Consider the following 19,626-nt stretch of genomic DNA (forward strand, 5'->3'; position numbering starts at 1 on the left):
TTGATATGACAGACTGACGAAATTTCGCGTTTCATGCTGACTATTGACATAGCAGACTGTACGGATTTCTGTAATTTGTGTTGGCAGCTTTTGGTTAAGCTGCTTTTGAGTTTAAGGCTTTTTATGTAAACTACTTTTGGGCCTAGGGCCTTTAAATATGATGCCAAGGGCTCATTCTCTAGCATGCTTCTGAACGAGGTGCAGAGAATGGAGTACCGGCTTGTACTTTGATGATGCAATAAAGAAATACCGAAAGGGGCGCCAAGGTTTGGGGCCAATCCTTTCTGGGGTGGAATTCCGCCACTCCGTGTTGTGTGTGCTCCCTCTCTTTCAGTTCAGTTGTTATTGAAATGCTAAATGTTTGTTCAGTCTGTTCTTTTCCGTTGGCACGCGGTGCCCCTCTTGTGACAGTGATGTCAGAGCATCATGCGTGTCTTTTTTTGAAAGCATAGCGGTCCTACAAAAGAGCAGACAGAGCAAACTAGAGGCTACTGGAATTTTATTTCAAGTATCTTCGGGTCCTGACCCTGGGCTGATTAGTCACTCGTACCCTTACTTCATCGCGCATCGGGCGCGCTCCCTTCTTCACCACCCATGTCTTACAAGGCATAAGCCAAAAAGATCACTTGCAAGAGAAGGATCCAAAATTTGTTTCGAGTCATTCTTTTTCTCAAAAGCAGTGCCATGTAGATGTTGATGTCTATAGCTACCAAGCCACACACTCCCAAGGACTTGGCAAGCTTTCAAGAAATTTTTTGCTCGAAGTTATGTGGTTTTTGACATCTTCCTTCGGAGTGCAACTTCTGGCAGAGGGGGGTATCCTGAAATGCTTGCCATGGAAACCCTAGCAGATTATTACTTGAAATTTCTCGACATGTCTCAGTAGATGTCTCTTCACAAGTTGATGACCTTGGAGGTCCAGTGTGACTGTTATGTCTTGGGACTACTACAATCGCCACCAAAGGAACACTATTTGTCCAAGAGCTGATAGATCATGCTATGGTCGGCTACGTTGTCACAAATTGTTGACGTGTCAAGTCACAAAGAGCAAAGCCAACCTTCAGATCACGGCCGAGGGCCCTAAACCCTAAAAAGAACAAGCAACAACAGAAGAAGTCCTACCAACTTATGGGACCCCATCCGATGGCGCCCAAGTGACATAAAGGCAATAAAATAAAGCAGGATCCAAACACACATACACACACAAAGGCTTGCGCAGCAGCTGATGACGTGGCAGTCATACGGATGCTCCGGATTTTCCGCTGACTGATGACGTGGCAGACGGTACGGATTTCCGCGTTTTGCGTTGGCTGCAGACGTGGCAATTGTACAGATTTCCATGATTTATGCTGACAGCTTTTGGGCATTGCTTTTGAGGCCAATTGCTTTTAAGTTTGAAGGCTTTTCATGTAAACTGCTTTTCATAGGCCCAAGGCCTTTAAATATGTGCAAAGGGCTCATTCTCTGGCATGCACCAGGGAGAAGGTGCAGAGCGCGAGTACCGGTATTGTACTGAGTTCAAGTAATATAAAGATACCGAAAGGGGTGCCAAGGTTTGGGGCCAATACTCTCGGAATTCCGCCACTCCGTGTGGCGTGTGCTCTCTCTCTTTCAGTTCAATTGTTATTAAAGTGCTAAAAGTTTGTTCAATCTGTTCTTTTCTATTGGCACGTGGTGCCGTCTTGTGACATACGTCCTTATGGAAGGAACTTACTCCTAATTTTTGGTGCAGGTTTCAGGATGGAAAGTCAATCGACTTTTTGAGCTCGACTGATGTCGAGATTGCTTTTTAAGTTTGAGTTTTGTTTGAGAACTTGTTTGGTGATCCTGTTTGAAATTTGTTTGAAATGGATGGTATCTGTTTTGAACCTGTCTTGGTGCCGTTTTGAACTATTTGACTCTGATTTTAATATTGGTTTCATTGATTGGTGATTTTACCCCCGGGTGGAGAAGTGAGAAATATTGTTTTGGTATTGTTTGAACCTCGGAACGACGCAGGCCGATACCTGGGGAGCGTTTCGTTGTATGTTTGAAAACCTCGGAACGAAGCAGGCCGATGCCTGGGGAGCGTTTCGTTGTATGCTAGAAAACCTCCGAACGACGCAGGCCAATGTCTGGGGAGCGTTTGGTTGTATGCTTGAACCTCTAAGCAACGCAGACTACGGTCTGGGGAGCGTTTGGTTGTACAGTCCTCTGAGCTCATGGCCCGGACCTTGTTAGGTTATTTGCGGGGGGGGTGACGAGGTAGTCGTTGAGTAGCTTCATACCGCAAACCGTTTGTCTCGGCCTCAATGCCTTTAAATATGAGCCTTGGGGCCCTCTTTGGCTAATCAGTGATGGCACGGTTTGCAAAAAGCGACCCCTGCAATTATAATCTGTGATTATGATTATAAAAAGAAGTACTGAAAGGGCCACCTGACTCAAGGGCCAATGCTTTTGGGAGTGGAATTTCGCTAGTCCGTGTCTTTGTCTACAGTGTGATGTTCTCTATTTCAAGTTCACGTGTTTGCTGTTTTGATTTAATTTAGTGATTGTTGCAATGATTCTATCGCCTTGCCAATGGCTTGCCGGTTATAGTGGTATCAAAGCTCAAATGACTGTTCTTCTCAGAGCAATCGTCTGGAAGCAATGCTTTTTTCCTCAGGAATGATCAAAAGAAGATGAGAAGCAATATCAGAATAGAGAGATTATGGCAAGAGAAGTTTTCTGCTCTTAAAAAAGCTTTTTCACAAAATTTCCTTTAAAAGAGGATGCTTTTTACAAAACTTGCTTTTAAAAACCGAAATTAGATGATAAGCTCCTGCTAAATCCGCACCAATGGCCAACAGAAAGACCACCTGACACCAAGAGGCCACATAAGGTTGGCTAGGACATAACTCATTGCCACAAAGAAGCCCTCTCTCACTACATCAACCCAAGAGATGACCTCTTTTAGCAACATCAAGGTGGCATATAGGATGAGTGCAATATAGACCACAGTGGAGGTGTGTAGTGCCGTTTAATGTGTCGCGACCTATACTGAATATACTGCTAAACACACCCATATTCAAAGAAAAATAGTGAAAAAGAGCTCTCGCACCTCATTGACTCCCTAGTGCCCAGCACATGAAGGGAGCTGACAATCAAATGAAAACTTCTGAAAGATGAGCCATGCCCTCATGTTCGCAATGAGTGCACCAAGGCACTCAAGGAGCTTGATCCATCTATGTGGCACATCATCAAACTCAATGTGTATGGCATGGCCCAACGGATTGAATTACGAACTCCTCAAGGGAGTCCTCTAAATAGGACTCTTGGGCTCACTTGTGAGCAACTTGTGCAATTGCAGCAGGCCAATTGGGCTACAAATCCTTGGCAGCTCTGCCCGTGAGTGACAAGATGCCAGCCCTTGCAGTAGGAGGTTATGCAATAGGCCAATATGCTACACACTCCCATGCTCGAGGGACAAGGGTGAACCAGAATGGCTTTATGGCTGGGAAGTGAGCCCCATTTGTTTCTCCTTTGTGCTTATATGTCTTGTGTTAAGTCATATAAGCAGAGATCCTAGGGTAGCACTAACATTAGTATCACAGCAAATTTTCAGTCTCTTTCATGTGCCATGACAAGAAGCAAAAAACTTCTAGAGGTAATAAGACCGCAATGATCAAACCTGAAAGGGTAGTATGGGACACTACCAGTGGGATAAGCATTCCTAAGACCCCACAATGCCAACACTTCTTCCAGTCAAATCAAGACAGGGACAATCATTCTCAGCTTTGCTGACTTATCATACAAAAAAAGCATCATCAAAAAAAAACATCACCCACCCACCAACATATTGCTGATGCCAAACCAGTGACATGACTTAAAGCACACCTTGAGTAGCGATGCCACCGGGAAGGTGTTCGAGAGCGAGAACGCGTCCTGGAACGACCTTTATTGACACAAACAAAAATTTGCTTGCTAAATGGAAGCAACAAAAGACGGTACCTAAATAGTCAAGAATTTTACCACGGTGAGAGTAATAAGATCGCCCATTGTCCTCTGAAAAGCCTCGACTTCTGCAAATGGCCACCGACCAAATAATTCAAAATGCAAAGAGAATTAATTGCATTGCACTAGTTAGTTAACTAAAAAAAAAATCCAAAAATAAGGAGGTCAAGTGGAAGCACCTCAACCTCTCTTTGTTTCTCATTTCAGAAGGTTTTTTCCTGGTCTCCTCAGCAAAAATAACTGTCAATTCACGCCCATAAAAAATCTGGTGATTCATATGATACTGTGCTTCCTCTGCATCCAAGGGATCCAGATATTGCACAAATCCAAAACCACGAGGTTCCCTACAAACAATTATCAGTAAGAAAAAACAAAGACTTGAAAACCCCCAAAAATCCTGCTTCAAGGGAAAACATTTGAGTGTTGAAGCAACCTGAGAGCAGTACTTTTTCCAATAAAAGAGTGACAAGTCAAGACATCTCATCCTAACCTTGCCAGGGCCTCTAGTCACTGCCTGCTCATCTACATGAGTGAGACTTCAAAATCTTCATCATATTGAAGTAGATGAGTGAGAGAGACTTCAAAATCGTCATTTGAAATAAGAGAGTGAGGAACTTGAAATCAAATCGCTGCAAGCTATATCTTCCCACCAAATCTTCATAACGTCTTCTTCAGAAACTTCTTCCACACCATCTATACAGGCTTGAAGAACACACGTTAGGCAGGGCAAACAAGCACTGAAATTCACATGCCAGCCTAGCAACATTTGGCACACCTCGGCCATCCTCCGAGTGTACGTGATGACACGGACAACAGAAACAATCAGCATGGAAGGGCCAATAAAGTCTCGAGTCAAACAACGCCAACCCCACAGATGTACAGGCATTATGCTGAGTATATACTCATGATGAAAGCATCTCGTGAAGCATAGTGCCAACGCTTTCAAATGAATGTCTTGCCTCCATGTTAGGAGAAGACTATTTCAGTAAGTGCTTGGCTTTCATTACAGCTCTGGCTAGTTATAGATAATTACACTGAGAATAATGTTAGCAAGCTGTGTGCAGGTGTTTCCAATAAGTTTCTACACTGCCTTGCAAATAACTTTGTCTGATGCTATTATCACATACATGATCCAAGGATAATTTGTAAAAACTGAAGGGTAGAACAGTTTATGTTAAAATACAGTACATGTGAAGAATACGGTTTATGTTAAAATACAGTACATGTGAAGAAAAAATACCCAGTGTGATAGTCTCTAGGAAGATAAATATCTCTAAGAGGCCCAAAACGTTTGAATGGAGCTCGAAGATCCTCCGCTCTGCAAGATTTCTCAAGTTCAGTTAGACAATATCCACATGTTCCATTACAACTATATTAAATTATTTGATTTAAAAGAAGCTGAACCTAAATGCTCCTGGCATAGAAACAGAGAGAACATTAACAGAACAAGGCAGTTCAATAAGAAAAATATCACCCAGGACACTTCACAGATATGCTCTTACTGTTAAAATATTCTAGCTTAGAGCTAGAAACTCCTGCAAAACTCTTCGTAAATGCTTCAAAAGCACCAACTTCTCAATGCTCATGCATATCATAACATCATATGCAGTAGAAAACGAAGACTAGTTATACACCAATCAACAATCCTTTGTTTACCTGGTTCCTTTCACTCAGACAACGTGAACACAGATGGTTAAACAGGAAGAAAAGTAAGTTCTTCCTTCCGGAATGTGCATGATGTGAGGAGCTTTTGGGATAATGCTCTTACTATAGACCATTCATTTGACAGTTTATTGAGATTGCTTCGCCGTTGCATACCCGGTTTTTCGCAAGATCTTCATCATGGTACTGAGTGGGGAGACAGTTTCTTGGTATTCTCTCAAAGAAGGGTTTTGTTACAAAGACTATGTTGTGGTTACTCATAGTCTAAGGCAGAAGGTGTTGATGGAGTGTCACAATCCTCCTTTTGTTGGCCATAAAGACATAGAGGCAGCACTTACGGTATAAAACTGAAACTTGAGGGTTCCCTCCCTTTATATAGGTTTGCACAATTCCTTAAGCGATGATTTTTATGGGCACATTGGCCACAGCTCAAGAAAGGTGTGGATGAGTTTGTGTGTACTTATACGATATGTCAGAAAGTGAAGTAAGACAAGCACAAAGTGACGGGACTCTTCAAACCTTCACGGATTCGAGATCGCCCTTGTGTGTACTTATACGATATGTTAGATAGTGAAGTAAGACAGGCACAAAGTGACAGGACTCCTCAAACCTTCATGGATTCGAGATCGCACTTCGAGGAGCATTGCAATGGACTGTTTTTTTCCTTTCCAAGACTCAGAGTAAGCATGATGGCACATGGATTTTAGTGGATAGATTCAACAAGCAGGCTCATTTTCTACCATTGGAGAAGACACTGAAGCCAATCGTTTGACAAAGCTGTTTGTCTCACACATCTTTCAGTTACATGGAATGCCTACATCTACTGTGATCCTTGATTCATGAGTTTGTTTTGGACAGTAGTGTATGAGAATGTGGGCACGCTACACTCAAATTCTCGTTGTCGTTTCATCCACAGACCAATGGATAGTCAAAGATAACCAATCACTGGTTTTAGACTTTAAAGTGTTATCGGTAAAGATAAGTCTCAGTAGAAGCAGTATTTGCCATTGGTGGAGTTTGCATACGAATATTGTTCACACTTCGATGGGAAGGCATGCGTCATTGTGATGTCAAGGGTGGCAAAAAGGTTCCTCCCATTTTGTGCACCAAGGCCAAGATGTTTCAAGCAAATCACTGTGTTCGGGATCTTGATACTGCTTGTGTGAAGGTTAAGGAGGCTTTGCAGAAGTCCCAAGAGCAGCACAAGAAGGAAACAAACAAGCATCGCCCTGACTTGCATTTGAAGATAGGGAATTAGAGTTGCTGAACATTTGTTAGATTCACAATGCACTCCCTATGAGTCTATTGAGACCTTTCAAGAGAAAAGTGTCTGAGGACAAGGAGCCTAAGGAGCAACTAGAGATAGTAGGAACAGAGGAGATTCTTGTACCTAAGCAACTCCTAGCATACAAGGAAAAGAAAGTGAAGGGTAAGCTCGTCCCTAGGTATTTGGTCAAGTTCACGAATTATCAAGCTCGAGGAGGACCTGAAAAATACTCCTCAGATATTAGAGCTTTATCTTGAGGCTTTTGGTTTAGCTTCGACTATTCCAAGAGTGCACGTCGAATCAACGGGTTGAATTTGGCGCGACGTGTGTTGTCAGAAAAGAGCCACTCCACTCCTTTGTCACAAATTGAAAGAGAGAAGAGTCAACCAATTTCTCTCCGAGATTTTGGAGGTGTTGACAACTTAACAGTACTCTTCTCGGTGACTTTATGATATGTACATAAAAAGTTGCCATAAGTTTTGGGCTTGTGGTTCCTTAAGAGCTGAATGAAACGTGTACGTTGTTTTTGTTTAAGCTGGGTGCAACCAACCTAAAGCAAAAACGCATGAGCACGGAGGGCCACTTGCCTTGGTGCAAAATGTAGGCAAGGCGGAAAGGGAGTCCCCTTTCAAAAACGATAGAGTGGAGAGCCAATGATCTGGGTTTTTAGCATCCACTTGGGTTTTGTTTTATAGTAAACTTATTGTGGGTCCGCAAGTGATTTGACATAAGTGACCTTTTAATAAAAAATCACTTATTATTATTCTTAGCTTCTGGCACCTTTTATGCTGTAGTGATCGGATGATCCCGGGAGTTTGACCACCTGTCATCCATGACCTAGACTACATGCTAGTGCTATCAAATGTCCAGATCACTGTCAGATTCCTGGCGGTGGTTCCCCTTGCTGCTAGCACTGGTGCAAAACGCTGAGAGAAGAGTGGGCTGCTTTTATAGACCCTCGCACCCGGCAAGAATAGATGGTGCAGAGCCAGCCGGAATAGAGGAGGGGTAGCGCTAGTGATAGGGGGAGCCTGGCGGCTGGTTTGGCGAGTGCAGAGAGGGAGAGATTGTTGAGCAATTTTCAGCCGTAAGCCTAGCGCTCGCTTTTTTTGCAGAGGCCCTTATTAATATTTTAAGTGGGCGGCCGATCATGTCACGTGCAAATCTAACCCTATGTGTACGTGAACAAGCTACTTCATGTCTAGGGTTCAGGTCAGCTTAGAAAGTGTTCTGGCACCTTTGTGAGTCTGTTCGCAGACCGTGCATGTCCAAACACTTAGAGTAGATGCATATCCTATGGTTGCACACAGCATTACCATCAGAATCCATTAGGAGCATTTTGCAGTGCACACAACCTATTTTCCATATTTTAGCCATTTTTCACTTATTAATAATAAGTGAATTTGTTGGGTAACTGGGTAGGGCAATTTTGATAAGTTAATATAAAAGAAACCTGGCAATCACTCAGTAGAGCAGAAGAAGCAAAGCGAGCACAGGCAACCTCTTGTAGCAGGCCCTCTAGCACTTCTTCTCAAGCAAGAACCCTCAGCCTGATGTCCAGCGTTTTCAGCCATGCTACAGCAGCGATTTTCAGCCCTGAAGTTGGCGTTTTCAGCCAGCCGTCGTCGTCGTCGTCGTCGTCGTCGTCTCCAACCTAGATCCTCATTGCATCATTGCATCATGAACTTGCATCAACACCTTGTATCAGATTGTGCAATCAATAGCATAGACTTCTCTCACCAACGAGAGAGGGAGCCGAGACTCGGACTCCAACAACCCCGTCACCGAGAGGTTGACATTCAGTAAGTATGACGGTAAGATGGATGCTAATGCTATTCATTCTTGGTTGCATCAATTTAATGCTTATTTTGCGACTTCTAAGAAGACAGGAAATAGCAAAGTTTTGACGGCAGCCATGTATCTTGCCGGTGATACCATTGATTGGTTTCAAGCATGGCAAGAGGAGCAATTGGCCGCGCATCTAGAAGAAGCCGATGTAGGCGTGCCCCTTTCTTTAAGTTGGGCCAACTTCCAAGACAAGCTCAAGGCGCGGTTCTTGCCACCTCAATACCTAGCGCGGTTAAAAGAAGATTGGCGCAACCTTAAGCAGAATGGACTCCAGTCATGTCTTTTTCTAACCGTGTTTCGCAGCTTGGCACCCAAGTACGCAAATCGGATGCGAAACGCAAAGAGGCTTTTATGTTCGGGTTGGACGACTATATCAGGTTTGATGTCGAAGTCCTCAACCCCGTAGATCTCAACAAGGCGGTAGCGATTGCTCTCGCGTAGGAGATGAAGCACAATAAGGGAAAGCTGAAGGAGAACAAGACTTCTCAAAGTACCTCTCAGACTCCTCAGAACCCGCAGAACGATAAGAATGATATGAATGGTAACTCTTCTAACCAATCTTCCTCTAGTCTCTCAGAAAAGAATTCACAAAATGAATCTAAGGGTAAAGCTAACACAATTGCTAAACCTAAGCTCACCCCAGATAAAAAAGCAACACAAGGAATTTTAGGAGGATACATCACGTCAGAAGAACAAAGCATTTATTCTAAGGAAGGTCGTTGTTATCATTGTCACATCAAGGGTCACATAAAAAGAACATGTCCTAAGATTGAATCTAGCGAATCTAAAGAACCCACATCCTCTGTTAATGCCATCACTGAGAACACGAGTGTGACCCAAGTTTCTCATGATCCTCCCATTGATAAGTCTCTCATTAAGTGTTATGGTCATGTGAAGGGTCAGCGTTTTTTCATATTGTTTGATCCAGGCAATATGCATGATCTTATCGAATGTCACGTGCACACCTAACCCTATGTGCATGTAGACAAGCTACTTCATGACAAGGGTTCAGTTAGCTTAGTAAGTGTTCTGGCACCTTTGTGAGTCTGTTCGTAGACCGAGCATGTCCAGACACTTAGAGTAGTTGTATTTCCTCAGTCAGTACCCATCAAGAGCATTTTAGAGTACATAGAACCTATTTTTCCTATTTTAGCCATTTTTCGCTTATTATTATTAAGTGACTTTTTTGTTGGGAAACTAGATAGGGCAATTTGGCTAAGCAGATATATAAGAAAAGCTAGCGCTAGCACTTTCTGGCAGAAGAGGCAGCAGGAGTCAACCAACTCACAGTGCACCTTCTCAGCAAGACCAACGTTTTGGCAAAAGGACCAGTCTAGCGTTTTTCACAAGATCAGCCCTGGCGTTTTGCAGATAGCGGCGTTTTTGCAGACCACAGATCAGCCTAGCATTTTTGGAATTGCAGGTCTACATCAGCGTTTTGCAGATTCCCAGCGACAGAATCATCCCTAGCAGTAGCGTTTTCAATTTTCAGCAGTCAGACTCCGCACCACAGCCCCCAAATCTTGCAGATCTCACCTTCCCGCAGCAGATCCTCGCCGCACGGTCAGATCAGCCAGTGTTTGCAGATTCAGCCCACTATTCGCAGATTACAACATCTGCGTTTTCAGCGCATCGTCTTTGTGTCGTCGTCACCGACATAGAGTCAGAATTCAGCAGATACAAGATTTGCAGATTTCAGCCCCTAGCGTTCTCAGTTTTCAGCCCGTCTCCTCGTCATCGTCGTCGTCGTTGAAAAGTCCATTGCATTTAGACCATTGTACGAGGATTGTGCAATCAATAGCATAGACCTCTCTTGCCATAGAGAGTGGGGCCCTTGGAGGAGGGTTTGACAACATTCTGGTGTAGTATTCTTCTCTCTCTATCTCTCAGTCTCAGCACCTTCATTCACAGTGTTTATCCACTTTGTTTGTGATCATTTGCACTCTCTCATTAAAGGAACGGAAGGCTCTCCCTTCTATAAGAAAAAGGATCCCTTGAGCACAGTTCGGAGAACTCATCTTGAGCAAAGTTCAACATTCACTTCCGCTACACCTTACATCGAAAGAGCCCGCTTGGAGGTTCGCAAGACATCTCCTTTCAAGGTGTCGGGCTTCGCTCCCGGTATGAACTCTCTCATTACACGAGAGTGCCTTGATGTACTATTCACGGTTCAACAAGTGTCCTTCCGCAAAAAAATTGTAGTTAACCCTCTCATTGATTGGGCAACCAATACTTTCACTTTCAATGCCAAAAGTGACTCTCCCATTGTCATCCGTGGGGAGGAAGTTGTTCATTCTTCATCTCTCATTTCTAATGTGCAGGCGAAGATTGAAAAGAATCAAGAGAAGGAGACTCTCTTAGTCTTGTCTTCTCCAAAGCACGACACATGTGTTTTGCATGATAAAGATGTGATTATTCACAGTGATGATGATTTGCAAAAAAAACATGTGATTGTGTCACACGGATGATGGTTTAGTTGATGCTTTTTCTAGTGAAGCTAACCTCATTGCAGATTCGATCAATCACGAAGAACCGATCTTGGCTCTCGAGTTGAGGTCCAAAGAACCCCCACAGGAAGTATTGTGTATGCGCATGATTAGTCAGTATAAATTGTTCGAGTGTTTCATTCGTGACGGTTTCCTGTATTTTAGCCACCGTTTTTATGTGATCCCTTTTCATAGGCATGACATATTGTACGATGAACACGATTCACTCATGAATGAGCACGGATTATGCAGAATACTCATAAAAAGATGAAATGTTTGCATTCAAGGAATTCACATTCCATGTCTCTTCCTTGACATGACACAATATCAGAAAGAGCACAAGAAGGATTGACCATCAAGCATCGGCATTTCCATTGTGATTTGCCACAATTGATAGATTTAGATTAGAACGACCAAGTTTCGATTCCATTTTTTGTGTGTGTTTGATGAACGGTTTGGCACTCAGTCTATATGTGCATCTACATTGCATGCATAGTCTTTAAAGAAGACTAGTATTTGTCCAGTCACTTTACATGAAATGGGTATGTTCATGTTTTTGTGTTGGAATTGGTTTCAGGAATTTTTCTCCTTGGAGATTCTTAAAGAAGATGGACCTACGTCCATAGATGCAGTTGGACCTTTAAAGCAACCTCCATGACTTTGTATCGCTTTCGGCGCGGCCCAAAGAAGCAAGCGTTGTAGACCTTTATGAAGTTCAAGTATCGCACTACCCACACATTAGAGTGGACCGGTGAAGAGTCTTTTCCAAGATTCCAGACACTGTTGGTGATCTCCCTCGACGCCATAAAGTTCGGTCCCAGTACCTCACTTTAAAAAGGAGGACATGTCACGTGCACATCTAACCCTATGTGTACGTGGACAAGCTACTTCATGTCTAGGGTTCAGGTCAGCTTAGGAAGTGTTCTGGCACCTTTGTGAGTCTGTTCGCAGACCGTGCATGTCCAAACACACAACATGATCATCAGGATTACCACCAAAAAGCAGAAGAAGAGTGTACGATTTGAAGGACTACCCAGTTCTTCTTCTTCTTCTTCTTCAGACAGTTCTTTTAGCTCTTTTGATTCGAGCAAAGAAGACAGAAAAGGGAAAAAGCGAAGCAAAAAGCAAAGCTTCGGAAAGGGCAAGAAAAAGGCAAAGAAGACTAAATCTTGCCCTAACAATTCTATCGAGGATTCATCCTCCGATAGTTCGGACTTTGACGATCACCAGGTTTATGCCAAAAGAAGCATTTTTACAGAGCCAATGTTAGGTGCAGCGGAATAAATGTTGTACTTTTCTCAAGATGAGTGCTCCATAATGTGCTCAAGGTTCCTTTTGTTCTTAGGGATCAAGTGCAAGCACAGATGCAAGAGATTCGGGAGACCGAGTGTTAACCCTCACGGCTCACGGACACCCCATCACCTACGATGGACGTGTATTATGTATTTGGTAGAGTCAGGCACCGGGCTTGTCGGACCAATAGGGAAAGGTAGAGTGATCGCCGATGAGAGGCGCACTTTAACTTGGACATTCAAGGGATTAGTTGGCTAAGCATGGGCGCCCAAGTGTGAATGGGGTGAGCTCCTATAAAAGCCAACTAAACCTAATTTTTACTCATTCTCTCATTTGTGCAATAGAAGAGTGCTCTTGCTCCATCTCCATCTTCTTCTTCTTCACCTCCTCGTGTGTGTGTGTGTGTGAGAGAGAGAGAGAGGGAGAGTGTGTGTGCGATCGAGCATTACGAAGGCACGACGGCGGCGAAGCGGTAAAGCGCGGCACGACTGCAGCTTCTTCTTCATCGCGGCGAGGAATCCACCACGAAGGCGAGCGTAGAGCGGTGAGTGACACACCCTTTGTTCTCTTGAGCTTGCTAGTTTAGGCTTGTTGTGTGCTTGGAGCCATTTGTGGCTCGCACACGGTGTATTGGCAAGTCCCTTGCTTCGACAGTGCGGCAAGGAGCGCACATTTTTGGCGCCGTTGCCGGGGATATGCCCTACACTAAGCTCGGTTAGCACTTTACGCTTCCTTGTGGTGCAATTTCTATCATAGGAAAGGCAGGGAAGGAGTGTGTGGAGATTTCTACTTTTTGCGTTTTCTGCATTTTCTGTCAAGTTTCAATTTCTGCTATTGTCTGTGCTTTTTCAATTTTCTGCATTTCTTGCGTTTTTTTCAATTTCTTCAATTTCTGCATTTTCAATTTCGGCGTTTTCAATTTCTGCAATTTTCTGCATTTCTGCGTTTTTTCAATTTTTTGCATTTCTGCATTTTCAATTTCTGCGTTTTAAATTTTTGCAATTTTCTGCATTTCTGCGTTTTTTCAATTTTTCTGTATTTCTGCATTTTTAATTTTTGCGTTTTCAATTTCTGTATTTTCTGCATCAAAAAAAAATTCAGAGAAACAAATTGTGATTAAAAATTTAAAAAATAAAAAATGAAATTTTTTTTCCGGGGAGCGAGCGAGCGGGCGAGCGGGCGGGCGGGCGGTTAAATTTTTCGAAAATAAAAAACGTGACTCTTAAAACGGACGGGTTGGTTTGTATAAAAGATAGATCGGGATCGGGATCATTTCCCCAAGCCCAAGCCCAAGCCCAAGCCTAGGCCTCAGTCCTCAGTCTTATGATATATACTAGACTCACTCTTATATATATACCCTACTCCCTCAAGAGAGAATGAGAGCATGTGGGACAAGTCCTCCACTCTCCTCCTTTCTCTTTCCACTTGCACCCTTAGACTTTCTAGTTTGGGCCTAGTTCCCTACTGGAAATTGACAGTTTTAGGGATTCCGAGGGCATAGAGTGACCAAACGGAGGGCTGTAAAGCACGGCACGACCCTTTGACCGATACGCTCGTTTCGAGCTATCACACGGCCCATTCCACGACACGCTCTAAAAAATCTAGCAAAAAAACAAACAAAAAACACGCTAAAAACTAGTCACAAGGCCTCCTAGAGCAACTTTTTGACACCTTAGGGTATCAAAAGCACATGCACTTACGCTCTGGGCGGGTGCTAGAACACGAGCATATTGAGGGTGCCTCTGTTCATACGGACACCCATTACCCATCCACGATAAGCTCTAGACTCTCAGCGGGGACACAAGGTAGCACCACCCAAGACCCTAAAATAGCCGCTAGTGATTCCTCCTCCGACTCAGAAATCATGGAAGCATACCCTACCCAAAACACTGAGAGAGAAGGCCATGCACCTCCCGAAGCTCCACAGCCTAGTACTAGTATGTTTAGCCGTTTCATGGAAACATTAGGTAGAGCTACTCGCTCAGAACCTGATGCAAATGAAGCACACGAAGGGGGTGGGGAAGTGGACTCTCCTTTCACATCGCACGTGGACCCCACACCCCCAAAGAGTGTCCATGTGGATATCCTACCAACTTCTTACCAAGAAGGCCCTGTTGAGCTGCCTCCTTCAGAAGTTCCCTCTAGAGTACCGTTGGTGACAAGTAAAACCACGGGGAGCAACATTGCTTCTACCTCACAAGAAACCGTTAACACGTCGACTCTAGAAGGATTGTTCATTAATGATCATTGGACATACGACCTCCACACTGAGGTGTTGACGGATCTACACTCTGGCCACGCCTACCATGTAGGATGGATAGAGATTGTACAATCCACCTCTAGTGCCACGAGCATCGAAGATCAACAAAAAATGATCTGTAATGTTATCCATGGCATTATTCAATCAGAAAGGCAAAACCGAGGGGTAAATATACTCTCAACTGGCCCCATGAGATTTCTGGATACGAGCAAGGCTCAACAGCCTACTCTATCACAAATGGAGACTCCTCTAATGAGCCCCATGGACCCATCTTACGTCATTTCACCTGGGGTCTCTATGCAATCTGAGCCTCCGAGCGAAAACTTTAGCTTCCCTAACTTGGCTCAACCCTCTATTAAGGAAAACACAGTGCTCACTCCAGGGATAAGCCTGACAGAGAATGTACCGATGACATCTACGGTTAGCGCAGTGCCACTACCTAGTGTCGTAGTACCTAATATGGGGCCTCGACCATATGTGCCTCTAGCCCCTTATGCACACATGGCCCCCACACCTCCAATAGTACCACTTGTTTACGCTCCTCGAGTGCCGCTCCCTAGCCCTTATCCGAGTGGACCTATGCCCGGTTATGTTCCATATCCTGCATCATCCACACATATGCCAAGACCGGTACCCGTTCCTCTCCCACATATGATTCCAAGAGTACCTCCACCGGCCCTGCCTCCTCACATAGGTGACTTGGCAGCGTTTGCTCAAACCATAAGTCGATCTATCGCGGAAAATATGCGTCACGCATCTGATAGAGAGCCTAAAAGTAAGGCAGTACAAATTGCCAAACTCACGCAAAAATTCAATGGGGACGAAGATGCTAGGAAACACATTGAAGTGTTTGAACAAGTATGTGATTCCTTAGGGGAACGCAACGAACTACATAAGTGCAATGCCTTAAGCTTGACATTAAGTGGGAAGGCTGGAGATTGGTATAGAACCCTAAGGGTGGACGAGAAAACAATCTACCCTACCCTTCGAAGGTTGTTTCTAAAGGAGTACATACGAGAAGGTGTGCTTTGGGGTGTAGCATCTCAGCTACAGAAGGCCGAACGTAAGGAAGGAGAGTCAGTAAGGGACTTCATTAGTCGTCTAAAGCACTTAAACTCTCGTTGCCCTGTAAATGAGCGCTTCAACAATAATCAACTGCTTGATCGATTCATCCGAGGGTTGAGGAATGAAGGAATCTATAATGGACTAGTGATTAGAGGTATCACAACCTGGGAAGATGTCACTGCCAATGCAATCCAATTAGAGGACAACTTGATGATAGCAGGCATGAGGGTGTCTACTGACACGAGATCCACTAGCTCACAAGCCATTGAGTATGAACCCATGACTGCAAAGCCCATTGCCAATGAGCCAAAGGTATTTGAGACATTCTTGACAGACCTCACCAAGGCAATCCAAGAGTCTCTTAAGGATAATCGACCCCCTCAAAATAGTCACATGTATCCAAGAAGGGAGCAACAATGGTGTTCCATTTGCTTAGGTCCACATAGCACTAGTGAGTGCCCTACGTTTAGAGTAAAATTTAATGGAACTTGCAACGCATGTGGTAGGTATGGTCACCAAGCTAAGGATTGTTTAATGATCAAACGTATGATGGCAAATAGACCACCTGTAGCCTGGACGGATGCACCTCGAGCTCCTGTATTGATGCCTACTCCACCTGTTGAGCAACTACCGCAACACATGGTCCCTAGATCTCAAAATGTTGTACAAGCTACACCGCTACCACCTCCTGTGCTAGGACCGCAGCCCCCGCATCCAAGAGTCGCCCCTATGAACCAAGTGGGTTGCGAGCCATCAAATGCTTATCCAGATGGCTGTGAGGAGGAAATAGACACTAGTATTGCCTACGGACCTGATACATTGGAAGAATGTCCTATATACTACATGGAAGATTGTTGGGGGCAAGTCAAGCCGGTTTATCAAGCTGCTGCTCTCGCATCCAGAGGTCAAAATATCAACACCCAGGAGGAGGCCACCTCTTCAATGCTACGAGTGTGGTGGACCACATCGAGCAGCGGAGTGCCCTATTAGGCTGCAAAAGAATGCTGCACAGATGCAAATGAATCAAGGGAGCACGTCTGCAATGCCAATACTCACATGTAATCGTTGTGGCATACATCACTTGATTGCCCAATGCCCCTATAACCCAAATGCGCCTAAAATCACACCCCTAAATTTGGTCGAAATTGCTAGTGTGACATCGCCAATACCACCCGTCGCACCCGCTTATGCGATTACACGGTCCATGCTTCAAGGGCCAGGACATATCCTCGAAGACAGAGATACAGCGTCAATTATCCAAGGAAAGAAAAAGAAGACACGAAGGAAGAAGTCGCAGAATACGGAAAATTCAAAGCCAAGTTCCAAAACAAACATAGGAACAGGAGATGACCCCGTGTATATGAATGACCTCGAGGATGATTCAGATTCAGTCGAGACAATGGAGACTAGAACCAATACCACAAAGGGAAAGACCGACAAAGAAAACCGTAACATGGAACCAAATGAAAACCGAATAAGAGAAAACCATAAAGAGCCTCTGAAAACACCACAAGTGTTTCCAAATCCAATCCAAGACCCCCAAGATAAACCGCAGGGGCAAAAGGGAAGAATCGTAAAAAGAAGATTGGGACGTACCCAAACCCTGTAGACGAGATTAAGCAGGTGAAACATCTAAGAGGTTTAGTGGAGGAGACTCAAGGGAAACTAGAACCAGAACCCATGCAGGTCAAAATTCATGACACAGTGTTTCCCACGCAAGTTCATCCACCCCACATGAACCATAGACCGTTAGCCATATCTAGTATCATCCAAGAAGGGAGTGAGGACAGGACATCAGAAAGTGAGCATACACCCTTCTTGTTGGAAAGGATGTTTAACGAAGGAATACCTGATCCCATTGAGGAATATGAGATTCCATCCTCACCAGTTCCTAGTCAAGGACCTACACCCTGCAAAACGCCAATGAATGTTGCCAAACTAGTGGACTTCATGTCTTCTGAGGTCCGAACCACGATCATAGCAAAGCTGTATGGAGATCCTGAGTTATTCCTTGCACTTCGAGCATTCCTTAACGGAGAGCTACGAACGGGATTACCGCATTTTACGCAACCAAATAGGCCTGACTCGAATATGATTGATGAGGAAAATCATGTGCAATCACTTGACTTAGATGGACACGAGTCTGTGATTGAGGTACCCATTAACGAATTAGGGCAGTATTTTGAAGGCGACAAGTCTAATGCGACCCTACCCATCACTACCAAGGGATTAACTATAAAGGGAATTCTTGATGGTGGTGCGGGAGTTAGCATCGTTACAAAAGATTGTTGGGAATCCATGGGAAAACCCCGCCTCAGTGTTACTAACATTGTGGTAAAGATGGCAAATGGTACCATAGCCAAACCTATGGGGATGCTCAAGGATCTTAAGATCAAAGTTCTAGGACACAAGGTACGACATACGTTCATTGTAATGGATTTCTCTAAACACCTTATGTCATATGAAATGATTTTAGGACGACCATTCATGAGGGAAGCACAAATGGTTCACGATTGGTCTAAAAATCATGTCTATTTGCAATTCCAAGACTCTGTCCTTAGAGTGGATTTGGTGACTGGTAAGGTACACCCCTTAGGGAGTAAAACCATTATTGATCATCGCTCTGACACCACAGTTCACTCAGCCCCACTACAATATTGTTACACTTGTAAGAAGGATACAGACATTGGCCAAGATTCTCCTTATATGGATATCCTACCTGGGATGACTGAGTCGGACAATGTGGATTGGGTCCACCTAGCATCAACCATAGACACTTGGGGAAATAGGGGGACGATCTGGGTAACACCTGAGGGGGATGAAATGCTTGTACCCTTAAATATGCTACAAGCAATGCATATCGCTTCCGACAAGACTCATCCTAATGTAACAAAGAAAACATACAAGTGGGTCCCTAAAGCTTCTTTAGTGACCATAGCTAGTGCTAAAAAACAGAAGCCTTGTAAGAAACGTACCACTCGCTCCAAGAAAAGTAAGAAAATGTTGCGATGGATCCCTAAACGACTATTGGAAGCCCAAGGCTACTATCAAGGAAATGATCAAATCTGGGTGCCAAAACGTAGATTGTGCTCTTACCTATCACCTGACCCAAGTGAGCCCAATCCCGTAGCTCCAAAACGAATCAATGATCGTAGAAAGAAAACAATCACAGAATGCTACACACCCGCTCCCGAGCTAGTTTGGGTACCAAAGAAAGAACGATTTGTTCCACCTAGCTCAGGAAGGGGGGAGTCCCATGAAGCTTCTAGCTCCTCATGTAATACATCCATAGAGGTAAAAGCTTCTACACAGCCTCCATCTATAGTAGTGGACCTCCATGAAGCTACAAAAGAATCCACACCTCCCAGTGTTCAAGAATCACCTGATGAACCACTTCAAGTTCGATCCTGGGAGAGTACCTTACCACCCTTGCAGCTTGACGAGGCACCTAGGGTAATAGAAAACTACTGGCAAAAATCCTCACCTATTACCAACTGGAACAATTGGTTTCAAAGGGTGACAAGCTCATTTCAAATGGTATGATCTACCCAAGGAAGGGGGGAGTGTTTGTGGACATCCATCATTCACTTGTTTCCCTCTCAACCTTTTTCCCTGACCTCTTAATCTCCGATCTTAGGGAATGTACATACAAAGCTTTATACTCACAAAAAAATAAAAATAAAGAGCAAGAGCAATTAGCAAACGAGTATGCACAATAAAAGTCAAAACATTGACTCAGACCTACACATGTCACATCTGGTACAGTGAAACAG

At 44.1% G+C, this 19,626-nt stretch overlaps 1 protein-coding gene across 2 annotated transcripts in view; it reads right to left on the reverse strand.

Moving 5' to 3' along the window:
* The window catches only part of LOC147455056 (serine/arginine-rich SC35-like splicing factor SCL30A), a 78,307-nt gene that overhangs the window by 30,018 nt on the left and 28,663 nt on the right, over window positions 1–19,626 (reverse strand). Inside the window, exons 2-5 of one of the 2 annotated variants that reach the window (XM_086513901.1) lie at window positions 5,213–5,290; window positions 4,158–4,316; window positions 3,991–4,040; window positions 3,856–3,913 (exon numbers count right to left, since the gene is read on the reverse strand). In XM_086513901.1, coding sequence (XP_086370027.1) covers window positions 3,856–3,913; window positions 3,991–4,040; window positions 4,158–4,316; window positions 5,213–5,290 — 345 coding nt within the window. Of the gene's footprint in view, window positions 1–3,855; window positions 3,914–3,990; window positions 4,041–4,151; window positions 4,317–5,212; window positions 5,291–19,626 lie in introns of both variants that reach the window. The other variant, XM_086513900.1, reaches the window with a different exon arrangement.

Source organism: Adiantum capillus-veneris, chromosome 6 (genome assembly GCF_014529385.1).
Source record: "Adiantum capillus-veneris isolate H3 chromosome 6, ASM1452938v2, whole genome shotgun sequence".
Lineage (NCBI taxonomy): Eukaryota > Viridiplantae > Streptophyta > Polypodiopsida > Polypodiales > Pteridaceae > Adiantum > Adiantum capillus-veneris.